This window comes from Labeo rohita, chromosome 2 (assembly GCF_022985175.1).
Source record: "Labeo rohita strain BAU-BD-2019 chromosome 2, IGBB_LRoh.1.0, whole genome shotgun sequence".
NCBI classification, from domain to species: Eukaryota; Metazoa; Chordata; class Actinopteri; order Cypriniformes; family Cyprinidae; genus Labeo; species Labeo rohita.
In genome coordinates, this window is record NC_066870.1 from 27,417,639 (window position 1) to 27,433,554 (window position 15,916).

Genomic DNA, 15,916 nt, shown 5'->3' on the forward strand with positions numbered 1-15,916 from the left:
TTACAATCTTTGCTGGAAAAACTTTTCTTAATAACATTTCTGCTGTTAGGTTATGTGTCCCTCCAGTAACATCCTCTGTATGAATCGGACTTGTTCAAAAGAATCGGCTCTCGCCGAGTCGTTCACTCAACAACTGCCCTTACTGATTCAGTTCATTTCATTAGCGAATCGTTCAGTCAGATTCAGAGCAATACGTTTAGGTCGGGTTTGGGAATAACATGAAAAGATCCGATCAAAACGAAAGATTCATTCACGAATAGGACATCGCTAATATGCAAAACCCCCTGTGTCATAGCCGATGCAAGCGGGGCATTGAACACAGCAATCGGCTCCGTTTGAGCTTCACAGCTCAGTCGAGATTATTTTTCCCTGTTTACCGACGTTGAAAGTAACAACATGCTGTTTTCGACGAAAGCTGACAAGACCAACTAAGAAAAGGGTAACGTTTTATTTAAAATGACATTTTGATATAAGTAATAGTTGCAAAAGAGGTTAACGTTACTCGTTTGTTTTGATCAGCTAGCATTCTGACGTTAGCATAGTCTGTCGTATCAAGGAAGTAGTAGTCTACCGTATAAATGCACATGGTACGATGCAAGACAAAACTAAGAGTTTTAGGAAGCCTTTGAGCCGAGTTTATGGTATATGCTAAAATGCACAAACGTGGCTTCTTCAGTGTTTCAGTGTGTGTATTTTAAGTAAAAAAAAAATGCTCAACAACATTAACACAACGTTTCTATTAACGCTGTAGTTTTTTATTACCATCATTTAAAATCCTGCTAAAATTCTCCTTTTTCTGTCTTTATTAGAAATGGCTTGGTTCCACCAGGCTTTACAAGGCTCAGGCCAGCCAGATGGATCCAGGATGCCCCCTACAGTGGAAGATCTGTCCCATACACAGGTCTCCAAGCACACCATTACACAGTTGGGGATGTCAGACGAACAAGGTTGGTCAACCCATCCTCCAGTTTCCATCACAAACTTTCCGGCTGCTTCAGGAGGCATCGTTCCCCAACGTCTGGATGCACTGTCCTGCACATCTCTCAACGTGGGCTCCAGAGAAGACTCTGTGCCGCTGTCTTTCGTGACGCTTCAGGAGCAACGATGTGTAATAAGTTGGTTTATAGGATGGAACACTGTCCAGAAGCAACGTTTTATGGAGGATCTCATTTCAAAGGCTGTCCCTGGAAAGGTGTCAAGTCTGTTAGACCAACTCAACACACTGCAGGTATGCAGGTGTAATTTATGTGAAACGTCATGCCCTTTTCTTTGTTGTGTGATTCTTGTACTTAAAGGAATAGTTAAAAACTAAAAATTAAAAATTGCTTATGATTTACTCACCTTCAGACCATCCAGATGTAGATAAGTTTGTTTCTTCATCATAACAGATTTGGAGAAATTTAGCATTAAATCACTTGCTCACCAATATATCCTCTGCAGTGAATGGGTGCCATCGGAACAAGACTTCAGACAACTGACAAAAACCTCACAATAGTCCACAGCACAATAATTTACACAACTCTAGTGCATCAGTTAGCATGTTGTGAAGTGAAAAGCTGTGTATTTATAAGGAACAAATTCATTATTACGTCGTTTTAAGTTTAAACTGTCACTTTCAGCCAAAATACTAGTCCATAAGACTTCCTCGGGTGATGTGTTGTCCTCTCACATCAAAATCCACCAACACGTTTGTTTGGAAATGTTCTGAACTATTTAACTATTTTCACTTGTTTTGTTTTTCACTTGATTTTCTCTCTTGATTCAAATGAGACGACTTTTTCACTTGAGAAAGCAATATTACAGAGGGCTTATATTTTAGCTATAAGCAACAGGTTGAAGTTAAAAACATTTTAAAATAATGAATTTATTACAAATGTTTTTCCCGTTAATTGATGGACTTGTCGCATCATTTATTTTTGGATAATTGAGATTTATCAGCTGTTTATGTATGTATGTATAGATAAGGACAAAAGTTTACATACACCTTGCAGAATCTGCAAAATGTTAATCATTTTACCAAAATAAGAGGGATTGTACAAAACACATGTAGTTTTTTTGTATGTAGAACTGACCTGAATAAGATTTCACATAAAAGACGTTTACATACAGTCCATATGAGAAAATAATTGTTGAATTTATAAAAATGACCCCGTTCAAAAGTTTACATACGCTTGAGTCTTAATATTGTGTTGTTACCTGAATGATTCACAGCTTTTTTTGTTTTGTTTTTTTTAAGTGATAGTTGTTCATGAGTCCCTTGTTTGTCCTGAACAGTTAAACTGCCCGTTGTTCTTCAGAAAAATCTTTCAGGTCCAAGAAATTCTTTGGTTTTTCAGCATTTTTGTGTATTTGAACCCTTTCCAACAATTTTGAGATCCATCTTTTCACACTAAGGACGACTGAGGGACTCATATGTAACTATGACATGGTTCAAATGCTCACTGATGCTGAAAAATGATGTATAAAGAACCAGGGGTGTAAACTTTTGAACAGAATGAAGATGTGTACATTTTTCTTATTTTGCCTAAATATCATATATTTTTTTCATTTAGTACTGCCCTTCAGAAGCTACAGAAGATACTTACATGTTTTCCAGAAGACAAAATAAGTTAAATTTACCCTGATCTTCAAATTCAGAAAGTTTTCATCCTTGGCTCTTAATGCATTGGGTTTCCTTTCCATTGTTGGAAAGGGTTCAAATACACAGAAATCCTGAAAAACCAAAGAATTTGTGGTACCTAAAGGATTTTTCTGAAGAACAGTGGGCAGTATAACCATTCAGAACAAAAAGGGACTTATGACTTATCAAAAAAACAAAAACAAAAACAAAAAAACAGCTGTGGATCATTCAGGTAACAACACAGTATTACGAATCAAGCGTATGTAAACTTTTGAACGGGGTCGTTTTTATAAATTCAACTATTATTTTCTCTTGTGGACTGTATGTAAACATCTTTTATGTGAAATATCTTTACAGATTATCTATCTAGGTCAGTACTAGATAAAAAATAACATGATTTTTGTATGATCCCTCCTATTTTGGTAAAATACTTAACATTTTGCACATTCTGTATGTAAACTTCTATCTGACATAATCTGTATGATAACACGGGTATCTTCTTTGTCTCTGTGTTTCAGGTGAATGATCGCCCACCCAACATTTTTGAATGCCAGTTAAGACTGTGGACTCAGTGGTTTGATTCATGGAGCGAAGAGGAAAGAAATGCCTTTTTGAACAGCTTAGAAGAAAAGGATTCAACCTTTGTTGCGTACTTCTATAGCCAAGTTGCTGGTACTGCAGGCAGAGACTGAGGGTCTTTGCACATCATTTTTTGTTTGTTTGTTTGAGAATAAAACTGAAATCAAGTCTCCAATGGACTAATCTACTGTTAAAGGCTTGTGAACTACTAAGCACTGTGTTGACCTTAAAAAAGTTTGTTTGGATGCAAAATCCATCAAAAAAAATCCTATTAAAAAGTTTTTTTCTGAACGTTTTTCTAAAATAAACAATGTTTTTTCACTCTTCATGTTTCCTTTGCATGGATTTGCTGCAACAAGTTTCACAGATATTCTCTCTCCATATTTTAAAATGATAGTTCACCCAAAAATGAAAATTCTGCCAACATTTACTGACCCTCATGCCGTTACAATCTTGTATGTTTTTGTTTCTTCTGCAGCCAAGAAGATATTTCGAAGAATGTTGATAATTAAACAGTTCTGGTTACCACTGACTTAAAAACACTGAAAAGTACTGAGGCATTTAGCAAAGTATCTTCTTTTATGTTCCAAGAAAGAAAATCAGTTAATATGAGGGTAAGTAAATGATGACAGACTTTTAATTTCTGCATGAATCATCCTTTTAAATGTTAAAAAAGACACCTACATATTGGAAACATTTGTTTTTTTCAGATATAGATCATTTATTTAAATGAAAGATGCCATTCAAGCATGCAGTTGATAGTAGTAACAAGTCAAAATATCAAAGCAGAAAGCATTTTCTTTGGATACAAAAACAGACTCCTATTACATGGAGATCACTGCTTGAGCCAATCGGTGGACTGAGGTTGCCTTAAGATGAATGGAGGCTCATCATTACCACTGCAGCTTTCAACATATGGATAGATTTTCCCCTGCAGCTGATTGCCATCAAAGCTATATATTTTAAACCTCCTTTCTGCATTATAAAAAGTGACCTGATTGTTTTTAAAATCCAACTGGACCCCAATTATAGAAGGTGCATCAGTGTTTAGTTGAAGCTGACTGTCAGCAATGGCAAAAAGTTTTGAACCTCTACTCTTCTGAATGACCCAATAGCCAGCTGCAGGGCCATATTTCAAAATACCCTTTCTCTGAGCGGACGCCTTGGCTGCACCAACAACATAACAGTTTCTTCCAGTCACCCCTATTTCCCAGTAATGCTTTTCAGAATCATATCCAATTTTTCCCAGAGCTGCAATAGCTGTGTCGTAGCGCTCAGGATTGTCAGGTACAGACTGAGGGAGTAATGAGGTACGCGCCTCTCTCTCGTTCTGCGACAAGATGAGTCTGCGGTGGGCAGTTTTTGCATCGAACGTCGGCCATTCTGACGTGGGCACACAGACAGATATTATTTAGTTTAATTGCATTTTTATAGACTGGAGCTAATTGTTTTGTTTTTATTTGTTTTTTGAAATTCAGTATATTACAACCAGACTTACCACTGGTAGGACGTTCATTTGTTTCAGTTATATTTTCTAGATATAGAATTATAAAAAGAAATACATTGTCAATTTTTGTCAAAATAAAGCTTGCAATGCTTTCTGCTTAGATAAAAGAGATATCTCACTCTCAAGTTCCTTCAGTTTTTGTTTGGCCTCATCCAGGTTTTCTTGAAGTTTCTTTTTCTCAGTGATCACATCTATAAATATTGTTCAAATATTAAAACCTGTCAGATTAGCTTATTTCCAAAATGTAATTTGCATACCGAAAAATGATTACACCCCACTCACCTTGTAATTTATCTTCCTTTTCTTTAAGCTCAGACTTCTTATCAGCATTTTCCTTTTGCAGTGTAGCAACTTCTTTTTCCTTTTCCTTGAGTTTCTGGTCCGTCTTATGAAGTTCTTGTTTTTTTGTTTCCAGTGTATTTTCTAAATCTGATGAGAGGCATGAAAAAATACTTATTATTAGGCTTGGAAAAACTTTGAAATATAAAGCTGCATAGCTCATTTAAATCTTCTGACTGGGCAATGTAAAGGCATGTAAAAAAAAAAAAAAGAAAAAAGAAAAAAAATAGACGTGAACTTTAACATGAAGTTTTTCTTCGTATTGTCATACCAGTAATGTCTTTCTGTAATTCTTTTTTCTCCTCTGTAACTTTTTGTAGGTCCTTTTCCATTTTTTTCTGCTTTTGAACTAAAACAAAGGGCAAAATATAATTAAAATACTATATGCATATGTGATTTTTATGAACAATTCTGTTATTCATTATTCAGTGATTTTATTCTTACTCAAAGCTTTATTTTCATCATTTGTCTCATTTAATTTGGCTTCAGTGTCAGCAAGTTGCTGATCCTTTGTTTTAAGCTCTCTCTCTAGATCTGGATAAAATATATTTAAAAAAAGTTAATATCGAGTAACATGCATCAACTCATTACAGTTTATCTGTTGCAAATCTGACATTTTAACCATTTTTGAAATACTCATCTGAATTTAAGCAGAGGATGACTTTCTCACTGACCTTTGTTTTTGTTTTTAACTTTTTCAAGCTCTCCCTTCATATCGTCCTTTTGCTGTTTTAATGCAGAAATGGATTCATCCTTCTCCTTCAGGTCCTGATCCTTTTTAGCAAGCTTTTCTTCCTGTTTTTGTACTTTCTCTTGTAAATCTGATAACAAAAATGCAGTTAGTAATTTAAAATAAAAAAATGGTCAAACTGATTATACTTTGGTAAATTGGGTCAAATTTAAAGCACTATTGTTGGTTTGTTTCTCACATGTTGATCATTGCTTTTTTCATATATTTATCAAAACCAACACATTTAATCATTTCAACAATCTTAAAGATCCTGACCCTGGACCACAAAACCATAAGTGTAAATGTTTTTGAAACTGAGATTTATACATTATCTAAAAGCTGAATAAATAAGATTTATGGTTTGTTAGGATAGGACAATATTTGGTTGAGATACAACTATTTGAAAATCTGTAATCTGAGGATGCACAAAATAAAAAATTAAATCATCGCCTAAAGTTGTCCAACTGAAGTTCTTAGCAATACATATTACTAATCAAAAATTAAGTTTTGATATATTTACGGTAGTGAATTTACAAAATATCATCATGAAACATGATCTTTCCGTAATATCCTAATGATTTTTGGCATAAAAGAAAAAACTATTTTGACCCATACAATGTATTTCTGGCTATTTCTACAAATATACCTTTGCTACTTAAGACTGGTTTTGGGGTCCAGGATCACATATAGCATTGGAAAAGTGAATCTGATAATAAATGAAGCACATGTCTTTGGTGTTTTGACAGTGTGGTCATACCAGCAATTTGTTTGTTTGCACCCTGCAGTGCAATTAACTTCTCCTCTGTGATTTTTTTTATGTCATCATTCAGTTTGTTTAGCTCTTTGACTGAAACAAAAGACACAAAACTGAAATGCTTGGAATATCTAGTCATGCAAAGGTGAAAATGCAATATGGATTCAAGCATAAATGGTTTTTTTATTCATTTTGCAATATTGTTGTCTTTATTCCTAAATAGATTTTCTTACTCAAATTAGCATTTTCAGCATTTGTATTTTGTAGCTGATTTTCAGTGTTAGCAAGCTGCTGGTCCTTTGATTTAATTTGTTTGTCTAGCGCTGAAAAAAAAAGACAGGATAATATTTGATCACACAAAGTTATGTTCATGTTTAATATGCCTCATAGCATCTTGCTTAATAAATAAATAAATTACAGCCATGCATTTCCTCTGAAACTTACATGCAATCTTATCGTCTGATTCTTGTCGTAGTTCTTTCATTTTTTGTTTGCTTTCCTTAAGCTCCTTTTCTAGTTCTTTTATCTTTTTGTCTGTTCATGAAAAAAAGAGTATGTCTTAGTAACAGCATATTGTGTTAGAATGCACAATAGAATTTACATATCTGGTAGGAAATATGCACAGTTACCTATTCCTTTGCTGAAATTATTATAGTTCACCCCAAAAATTGCATCATAAATAATGACAGAATTTTCATTTTTGTCTTAACTATTTCTTTAAAGGGATATTTTTGTATATTCCCCAAACTATGGAAATAAATGGAGACCAGCAACTGTTTGGTCACCGGTATTCTTCAAAATATCTGCTTTTTTTTGTGTTCAACAAAAAGAAAGAAACTCATATAGGTTTAGAACAACTTGAGGGTGAGTAAGTGATGACAAAAAATGAAAATTTGTGGGTGAACTGTCCCTTTAAGTGAGGGGTAAAATCATTTCCAAAAATGTATTCTTTGGTGCCCTTTCACATTTACTTACTCAGGTTCTCGGACAGGTCGCAGGTAGCCTGCAAGAGCGAAATCTCTTTTTCTTTTTTGTTTATTTGTTCCTTGAGACCTAACCAACAACAAAAATAAAGTCTTTAGTAGTCTCTATTTCCACTTTTACTCAAACTAGGGCTGTCAAATGATTAATCGCGATTGTTATGTGCAAAATATTTTTTTGGAGGATATCAGCATAAATCAGCATAAATCCTTATCATTTGTTTGTGCAAATACATTAAAGTAACTTCACATTATCATTGAAGACCAGCAATAATAATTTTCATTTTGATTACATAATAATAGCAATATATACATGTCAAAGTCAGACATGCCCCTTTGCCAGCTGTGATGCCTGGTTACTGGTTTAAACTTGGCCCAGGTTTTTAAAAGATTTTTGGGTCAACACACCTTAATAGCTGCTAATGGTGGATATTTTGATGAGTCAAAAAATTTGTTTTTTCTATGTATAAACTGTTTATGTAATAAAATATGTTTTTCGTAGTTTCTGTTGTCCTTTATCAGTGCAAAATTATCACAAATTAAAAAGGATTCATGCCAATATTGTCCAAAACCCCACTTTTCTAGGCCGTTTCCAAACTTTTGGAGGGGAGTGTATATAAATTAAATGATATAAAAATTATAATAAATACATATACTTGTAAATATTTCTTAAATATATGCATGAATGTGTTTGTATGTATATATACTTTACACACAGTACACACACATATATTAGGCAAACTCAAACTTTTATTTTGTATGCGATTAATCGGGATTAATCATTTGACAGCCTTAACTCAAACAAATAATTGACTTACCATTGATTTCCTTTGTATATTTCGTTTCAAGTTTTTCTTGTGCTTCTTTTAGTTTGGACATTGATTCCTTTATAGACATTATTTTCAAGGCTGTAAAAATGTATAAGAAAAACATTTACATTAACACATTTGTCAGACACGTTTAACGACTTTCAAAGATGGCAAAACATGAAAATCTGTGTTGAAAATATGAAAATATGTTTAAGTGCTATAATCGGGTCCCTGGTGCTTCTACCAACCCAGAAAATGTGGAACCAGTAACTTTTTTTTGATAAGCCACCTGACACCTGAGACTTATATTACATACTGATTGTAAAAAGGGTCATAATAGGTCTCCTTTAATATTTTATCATTTTAAGTGTTCGCAAAGAATCAAACCCATGACCTTGGTGTTGCTAGCACCATGCTCTACTGGTTGAACTCACCCAGTCCAAGCCCTGCGTCTCCAGAGTTTTGCAACTCACCCAGCAAACCATTTAATTTAGCTTCCTGTTCTGAATGAAGAGAAAAACGTCACTTTTTTAAGATAAGAAATTACCATTATTAAGAGAGTACATCAATGGATTTGTTTAAACTTACTGCGAATCCTTTCTGAATTCTGTTCAGTTGGATTTTCTTGGAGCTTCCCTATGTCACTTAGTAACTCAAGTACATCCAGAGCTGTAACAAAGCATTGTGTAAGTGTACAATTGTCTCTCTTCAGATGAGATGAAAATTGGTAAAATGTGACCTTGGACCACAAAACCATTCAGAAGTTGCATAAGTATATTTGTAGCAATAGCCAACAATACATTGTATGGGTCAAAAATTTTATGCCAAAAAATCATTAGGATATTAAGTAAAGATCATGTTTCATGAAGATATTTTGTACATTTCCTACCATAATATATCATAACCTAATTTTTGCTTAGTAATATGCATCATTAAGAACTTTATTTGGACAACTTTGAAGGCGATTTTCTCAATATTTCGATTTTTTGCACCCTCAAATTCCAGATTTTAAAATAGTTGTATCACAGCCAAATATTGTCCTATTCTAACAAACCATCAATGGAAAGCTTATTTATTCAGCTTCTGGATGATGTCTAATCTCAGTTTCAAAAAACTGATCCATATGACTGCTTTTATGGTCCAGGCCAGGGTCACAAATGGGGTTAGACTCACTTTTGGCTGCTATGGACCCCTGAGCTTGCAACTTCTGCTTTGCCTCCGCCAATTCCATTTTCTTTTCTTCCAGTTCTCCCTGCAGTTCTAAGACGCAAATAACCATATATTGAGTAAAAGATACAAAAGCATCTTTTTAATTTGTAATATTTCACAATAAGTTTTTACTGTATATTTGGTGAGCATAAGAGACTTTAAAAACATTAAAACTGTAGGTGTATGTGCACTGGTTGAATCTGCTTGTGATATCAGAATTAATGGACATACCTGGGAATCCTTGTGCAATTTGCTTATCCAGGTACTGAATTTCATCAATTAGATTTTTAATGTAAAAAGCTGAAAACAACAACAACAACAAAAACATAGGACAGAGAGAATTATGTGACAGTAGATAAGGGTGTAGTAGACAGACTTTAGGGTTGCCACAAGATGATGTTTTTCTGTTTTATTGTGTATTCATGGCATTCATTATAATATTTTACATTTAACTTTATCATTAATTATCACACAGTTTAATTATAAACATTCACTCACCCTTCTGAAGAATTTCATTTTTCAGCCTAGAAATTGTATTGTTATATTCAGCCTGCATTTCTGTAACACACAGCCACCAAGTATCCTGTTTACACAACTGTCCAAATCATATTTACAAAATGTCTTTTTACAGCAGATAGAAAGGTGAGATACCGTTATATTTTTTCTCGAGTTCAGGGCATTTAGCAGTATTCTTACAATTTGCTTTTAGCTCTAGAGAGGGACAAAATAGGGAAGATCAGGAAATGTTTTTTAAACAATGACTTAAAATTGTTATAGACTGCAATAACATGATGTTTTACCTTCATTCTCAGCACGAATTTCGGCATTTTCCTCCTCTTTCAATGCTAGGCTCTTTTCAAGATCTAAAAAGAACAGCAGCAAGTTGTGCTCTTGAATTAATGGAGAGCTCCAATGTTGATGCGCTTTACTGTTAAACGAGTGAAGGAGATTGTAACTGGTGAATGGATTGAATGAAACTCACCAGCTATTCTGAAATTTAATTGTGATTCTTTTTCTTGCACTTGTTGTTTCAAGGTTCTCACTTCGTCTAAGAGATTGTTGATCTTTGTAGCTAAGGTTAAAAAGACATCAGGACATCAGGTTACATTATAGAGCAATGAACTGGACATTGGCAGACAAATCCACAAATGCATGTTTTTTCATCCAGTCCTGATCATTTATTGCTTTGATGAATTTGGTGAATCTCTTCAGTAACTTACTTTGTTGTGATAGGATGCCATTCTTCTCTTTTAGTGATTTATTTGCATCATCCAATGCCTCGACACTCTGTTTTAGATTTTTTTGCAGATCTGTGAAAGAGAGAACAATTCAGTGAAATTAATTTGTTTCAATCAAAGAAAAAAAACAATCATTAAAATCAATTCATGGATTGCTGTTGAACAAATGAGGTATACCCTTAATAGTCTGCTCTGCACTGTTTTGAGCTGTTTCTTTTTGGATTTCCAACGCCGAAATGTCTTTCTTCAAAGCAGCAATATCTTGCTCTGTAAATCAAGCATTTCAATGACAGCTAAGATTGCCAATTCAGTTATTGTTTGAGCTTTGAAAACAAAAGGTTCACTTACTTAGCTGACTGATGTTATCGGTCGCAGCAGTCAACTCTTTGTTTTTTTCATTCAGCTTACGGTTTTTGGCATCCAGTTCCTTTTGGATCTCTGTCAGGAGTCAGTGTAAATATAGCAATGATCCAACCAGATTTACAATCTCTCCATTTGTGACAATTCATGTATTTATAGTGTAAATGTTACACCATTATTTAAAGCTCTTTTAAAGTACTTAAAAGTATCATTGCCAACCAGCTTTCTCGATCTCAGCCTGTTTAGTCACAGTTTTCAGCATTTCCCTTATCCAGGTTACACCAGACTGGAGAGCAATGATTTTCAGCACTGAGACAGACGAAAATAAAGCAATATTGATTGTTCTGCCTCAAAAATCTGAACAAATGATGAATTTGGTACATAGATGAACGGATTTGAGCTAGTGTAATACTCAAAAGGCATTTGAAAGTGTAACTATTAATCTATCTATAGATATGTGTGAATGTAACTGCATAATAACATCAGCCTTAGTTCCAAAGAAAGACCATAACTTTCCACTCACTTGGTTTTGAAGCCATTTTATCATCTAAATCGTTAATCAACTTCAGGAGATTCTCCTGCAGCTCTGAAACCAAAACAGAACGTGTGCTGAAACCTTTAAGAAGACATATCATGAACATCTGACTTTTTCCATGTTTAAAAGCTATATTTGGGTCCCCACTGCACCTAATAATTTTTTTGTAACTCGTGTGTCTTTAACATAAACTTGTGTGTATTTGACAGTTTCAGTGCAATAAGACATGAAAGGGAACTTAGTTTAGTACTTTCTGTGCATGTGCTTCGGTTGAAAAACGTACATCAGAAGTTTAAACTAACATGGCTTTAAAACGCATGATTTCAGTACGATAGACATAATAATCAAAACCAAACAGATGTTTTTTGGCAGAGTATCTGAGACATGCACGGAAACAGCTTGTTTCTGCTTCTGCTCAAAATAGGCTTTTTTAAAATGATATAATACATATTTTGAGCTGGAACTTCACAGACGCATTCTGGGGACACCTGAGACTTATATTACATTTAAATGTTGCATTTATATTCCATTTAATTTACGCTGCACCAACAGATGCATCGCCGACAGCTGACCAAATACGGTACAGTTTGCCAGCGACTGCCGTTGTGGTGTAAATTGGACTTTATTATCAGTTTTTCCCCATTAGAATAACTACTGCATGTGTACTGCATTATATACTCACTGCTGATTTTATCTATGTTGCCTGGATCTTCAGTCTGTAGCTTCCAGATTTCCTCCATCTGCGATATCACTTTAAGAACTGACAAGCAGAGACAAAAACATGAATGCTTAGGTGTGAGTCAAAAGACATTAACCTTTATGGCAGATACTAATGCAAAGACAACCAGTCACACTTTTTTCAGCGCTAGCATCAGTTTTCTGAAGTTCCTCCTTTTTCAGCTTCAGTTCTTTGAGTTTGTCATCCCGTGTTCGCTTCAAATCTATTAAAAATATACAAAAAAGTAAACAGTTATTACATTTATATATGAAATCATAAGGATGAAAAGCATTACAATATGCACTGGAAATGGTTTAAATTGAATTATAAAAAGTACAAAAAAGAGACATACTGTCATTAGATGGGGATGCTGTAATTTGCTTCGTTAGTTGGTCTATTTCAAAGCCTTGCAAAATAATCTGGAGAGCTGTGGAAAAGAAAATGTTGCCATGTTTATTAAATTAAATGCAAGTAGGGCGTGTAAAATATATTTTGTGTGTCTAAAATTTGACTTAACTCACCTCCCTTTGAGGTTTTATCTGTTACCTTATTTATTTGAGTATTTAGTTCAGCTTCTGCATCTGGAAAAGACAATACATAAATAATGATACACTCTTAAAAATAAAGGTTCTTCACTGGCATCGATGGTTCCATGAAGAACCTTGAACATCCATGGAACCTTTCAAATGCAGAAAAGGTTCTTTATAGTCGAAAAAGGTTCTTTAGATTTTCTTTAAAATGGTTCTTTTAAGAACTGTTCACTGAGAGGTTCTTTGGGGAACCAAAAATGGTTTTTCTATGGCCTCAGTGCAAAAACACCCTTTTGGAACTTTTATTTTTAAGAGTGTTATTGCAACACAATAATAGTAAGATTAGTAGGATTTCTCCTGTTGCTTTCACATAAACAAAGCTTTCATATGGCCGCTTGCTGTGGGCAAGTAGAGTAAAATGTCTCACTCTTGTACTGATCCATCACATCTTTGCATTGCTCTGCCTGGATAAACAGCTTTTTGCGTAAACCTGGGTGTAGAAGAGATGACAGATTAATTAACAATAAATGTTTAATCTGAGATGAAGAACAAGGCTAACATTAACTGCTATGACACACTATACAATGAATATTGTGAATACCATGATTAATTGACTAATACTATGATTAATAGTGTTATTGTACAGAAGAGTCTTTTTTCATCACTTTGGATTAAGCATCCGTGAGCATCCATGTTACATCGATCTTACTTCTGTTGTCACCATCCAGATATAATGCCCTCTCCTGTTCCTTTTCAAGCTCTTTCTGGAGATCTGAGAAGGAATAACCCAAAATCACATGAACATCACAACTACCAAAAAATGATTTTTTTAAAAAAGATAATACTAATAAAAAACATTCAGATCTTACCATTTATCTTAAATTCGTCTGCTTTCATTTGTCCCTGTGCAGTAATTACTGCCTCCATAAATTCAAACTGGAGTTTAAGAATTCTAGAAACTAACAGTAGCAAAAAAAAATTCAAAAACAGTGACACTGAAAACAATAACTCACAAGAAATAGGAATCGGGTATGTTCAACTGAAAGAAACTTACTTAGCTCATCTTTGCCCTTCAGTTTGGCAATTTTGTCCATTATTTCTGTTCTTTTCCCATCAAATGCATTTGCCTGTTCTACAAGATACGAAATATTGGCAGGATAAATGAGTGATTCCCATATCTAAATATAAAATACTGACTTCATATATAATTACTAATCTGATTCCAGTACCATCAATCTGAACAAATGTTTGTTTAAGAGCTGATAATTCAGCATTCAGCTCTAATATTTCCTTCTCATTTGCTGCTATGAGCATATCTGTGAACGCAAAACAAAATGCAAAGGATATGCTACAGTAATCAGGAACCTCTTATTTGTCTGTCTCATAAATTATGAATTTATTGTGGTGCGAACTGGAAAACAAACCATACCAATTTTTTGTGTCTTCCCTCTACTCTCTTGTCGTTCCTCTTTCAGATCTGATAGGAGGCCATTTTTGAATTCCAATTTGCTTGTAATTGCTATGAAACATTCAAAATTAGATGAAACAATCATAAACTGCAACTTCACATATTTCTAGCCTGATAAGGATTTTGTAAACATCAACACTGAACACTCACCATCCATCTGTGCTTGCATCTTAAATTTACCAGAGATACGTGTCATTAGTTCAATTGCTTCAATTTGCAATTTAACAATCTGCAGCACTAAAAAAAAATCCACCTTTCAGAACTTCATTCACAATCACTGAAAAGCATTTCTGATCCAAAAGGCTCCACTGCTTTAAAACTCACCCTGTTTTGCAACATCGCCTTGTTCCCCTTGTTTGAGCTTGTCTTCCATGTACTTCTTTAAGTCTGTAGAGTAGATATTATAAATAAGCATGTGAAGTTACAAGGATGGCATTTCAGTCACTTTTTGGTTATGTATTCACTGTTGATGATACAGTTGGACTTTAGATGATATCAATCAAAAGAGACCTGTTTTGGTTATACACACCATTAAGAGGTGTCGATGTTGCCTTATCGCTTTTCAACATCTCTTTGTTTATCTTTGAAACTAGATGAAGAAAAATGAACAAACAATTATTTCAATTTCCCTTGGTTAGGAATTGAGCAAGGGCTCAAAGTGCAGTGTCAGTGTGGTATTGCTCCATGCACAGGGGTGTATCGCGGTACCTGCCCCGTCGAAAATTTCAACACTTCCCGAAAAGTCTTTCTTCATCTCTGCTAAGTCTTTCTCAGCTTCCTTTCGACGCTTGTCCAGTCCTGTTGATTTTTATAGAAAAATGGTGTGAGTATACATGGAATATTGAGATAATGTTGAAGTTAATAATAAAAGTAATATTGTTGCAACACACTTTCAATCTTTGTGGCATTTCTCTCAGTGTTTATTATTGCTTCCAGCTCCTGCAGGTCGACGACTTTCTGGAGAATGTTTAAGACTAAATAGGTAGAAGACAAGGGTAAAAAGTGTCAGCTATTGTCTTTTTGCTAGTCTTTAATAAAATGCCATAGAAAAGGTGATAAATCTAAATTTCCCAGAATTCTATCATTATTTATGTTCACCAGAATCATTATTTTCCACATACCATCTTTGGCTGGACTCTGGATGGCACTAACTTGTTTGAAAAGCCCATCCAGCTGGTTTTTAAGACCTGCAAAAATATCCACCAGTATAAAAAGTTTTTTTTATTAATATGAGTGGTTTATATATACTTAGATTTGTGTTATGAAGATGGGTTGACTCACCATCAATATTGTCCTTTGCTACTTTATAAGAATCCCTACATTTAACCTTCATCTCATCAAGGTCTTTCTGGAGGCCTGAAGAAGTATAAATGATCTGATCATTGTGCCTGAGATTTTTATTAAATAAAAATATTCATAAGACCAATACTTTTTTTAAAAATGTATTTTGGCGTTTTATGCCTTTATTTAGATAGGACACTGTAGGTATGACAGGAAGCAAAGTGGGACAGAGAGAGAAAGGGGTTGGATCGGGAAAGAT

At 34.3% G+C, this 15,916-nt stretch overlaps 2 protein-coding genes across 2 annotated transcripts; one reads left to right on the forward strand and one right to left on the reverse strand.

Annotated features, from left to right (window-relative positions):
- Positions 1 to 161: 161 nt before the first annotated feature.
- Positions 162 to 3,523, forward strand: c2h14orf119 (chromosome 2 C14orf119 homolog). The gene is made up of 3 exons (XM_051092395.1): positions 162 to 439; positions 810 to 1,228; positions 3,139 to 3,523. Exons 2-3 carry the CDS (start codon positions 812 to 814, stop codon positions 3,310 to 3,312), a joined length of 591 nt encoding a protein of 196 aa, XP_050948352.1. The 5' UTR covers positions 162 to 439; positions 810 to 811; the 3' UTR covers positions 3,313 to 3,523.
- A 386-nt stretch (positions 3,524 to 3,909) lies between these two features.
- si:ch211-14a17.10 (myosin-11) lies at positions 3,910 to 15,733 on the reverse strand. Its single transcript, XM_051092383.1, has 42 exons — positions 15,658 to 15,733; positions 15,498 to 15,563; positions 15,267 to 15,350; positions 15,085 to 15,174; positions 14,906 to 14,965; positions 14,701 to 14,763; positions 14,527 to 14,613; positions 14,338 to 14,427; positions 14,138 to 14,224; positions 13,963 to 14,040; positions 13,778 to 13,867; positions 13,618 to 13,680; positions 13,336 to 13,398; positions 12,900 to 12,959; positions 12,731 to 12,805; positions 12,515 to 12,601; positions 12,343 to 12,420; positions 11,649 to 11,711; positions 11,345 to 11,434; positions 11,114 to 11,203; positions 10,943 to 11,032; positions 10,748 to 10,837; positions 10,510 to 10,599; positions 10,328 to 10,390; positions 10,179 to 10,238; positions 10,026 to 10,085; positions 9,759 to 9,827; positions 9,492 to 9,578; positions 8,907 to 8,987; positions 8,753 to 8,821; positions 8,328 to 8,417; positions 7,505 to 7,582; positions 6,974 to 7,063; positions 6,763 to 6,852; positions 6,533 to 6,622; positions 5,720 to 5,866; positions 5,490 to 5,579; positions 5,317 to 5,394; positions 4,989 to 5,135; positions 4,826 to 4,897; positions 4,698 to 4,733; positions 3,910 to 4,582 (listed from the first exon to the last, which is right to left on the reverse strand). Exons 1-42 carry the CDS (start codon positions 15,707 to 15,709, stop codon positions 4,035 to 4,037), a joined length of 3,831 nt encoding a protein of 1,276 aa, XP_050948340.1. The 5' UTR covers positions 15,710 to 15,733; the 3' UTR covers positions 3,910 to 4,034.
- Between the last annotated feature and the right edge of the window lie 183 nt (positions 15,734 to 15,916).

Coding starts and splice junctions, on each gene's coding strand:
- c2h14orf119 (XM_051092395.1), top strand. CDS start 812: ATGGCTTGGTTCCACCAGGCTTTACAAGGCTCAGGCCAGCCAGATGGA. Junction 1,229..3,138: donor ACCAACTCAACACACTGCAG/GTATGCAGGTGT, acceptor TCTGTGTTTCAG/GTGAATGATCGCCCACCCAA.
- si:ch211-14a17.10 (XM_051092383.1), bottom strand. CDS start 15,709: ATGAAGGTTAAATGTAGGGATTCTTATAAAGTAGCAAAGGACAATATT. Junction 11,712..12,342: donor CAACATAGATAAAATCAGCA/GTGAGTATATAA, acceptor TTTTGGTTTCAG/AGCTGCAGGAGAATCTCCTG. Junction 5,580..5,719: donor AGTTAAAAACAAAAACAAAG/GTCAGTGAGAAA, acceptor TATTTTATCCAG/ATCTAGAGAGAGAGCTTAAA.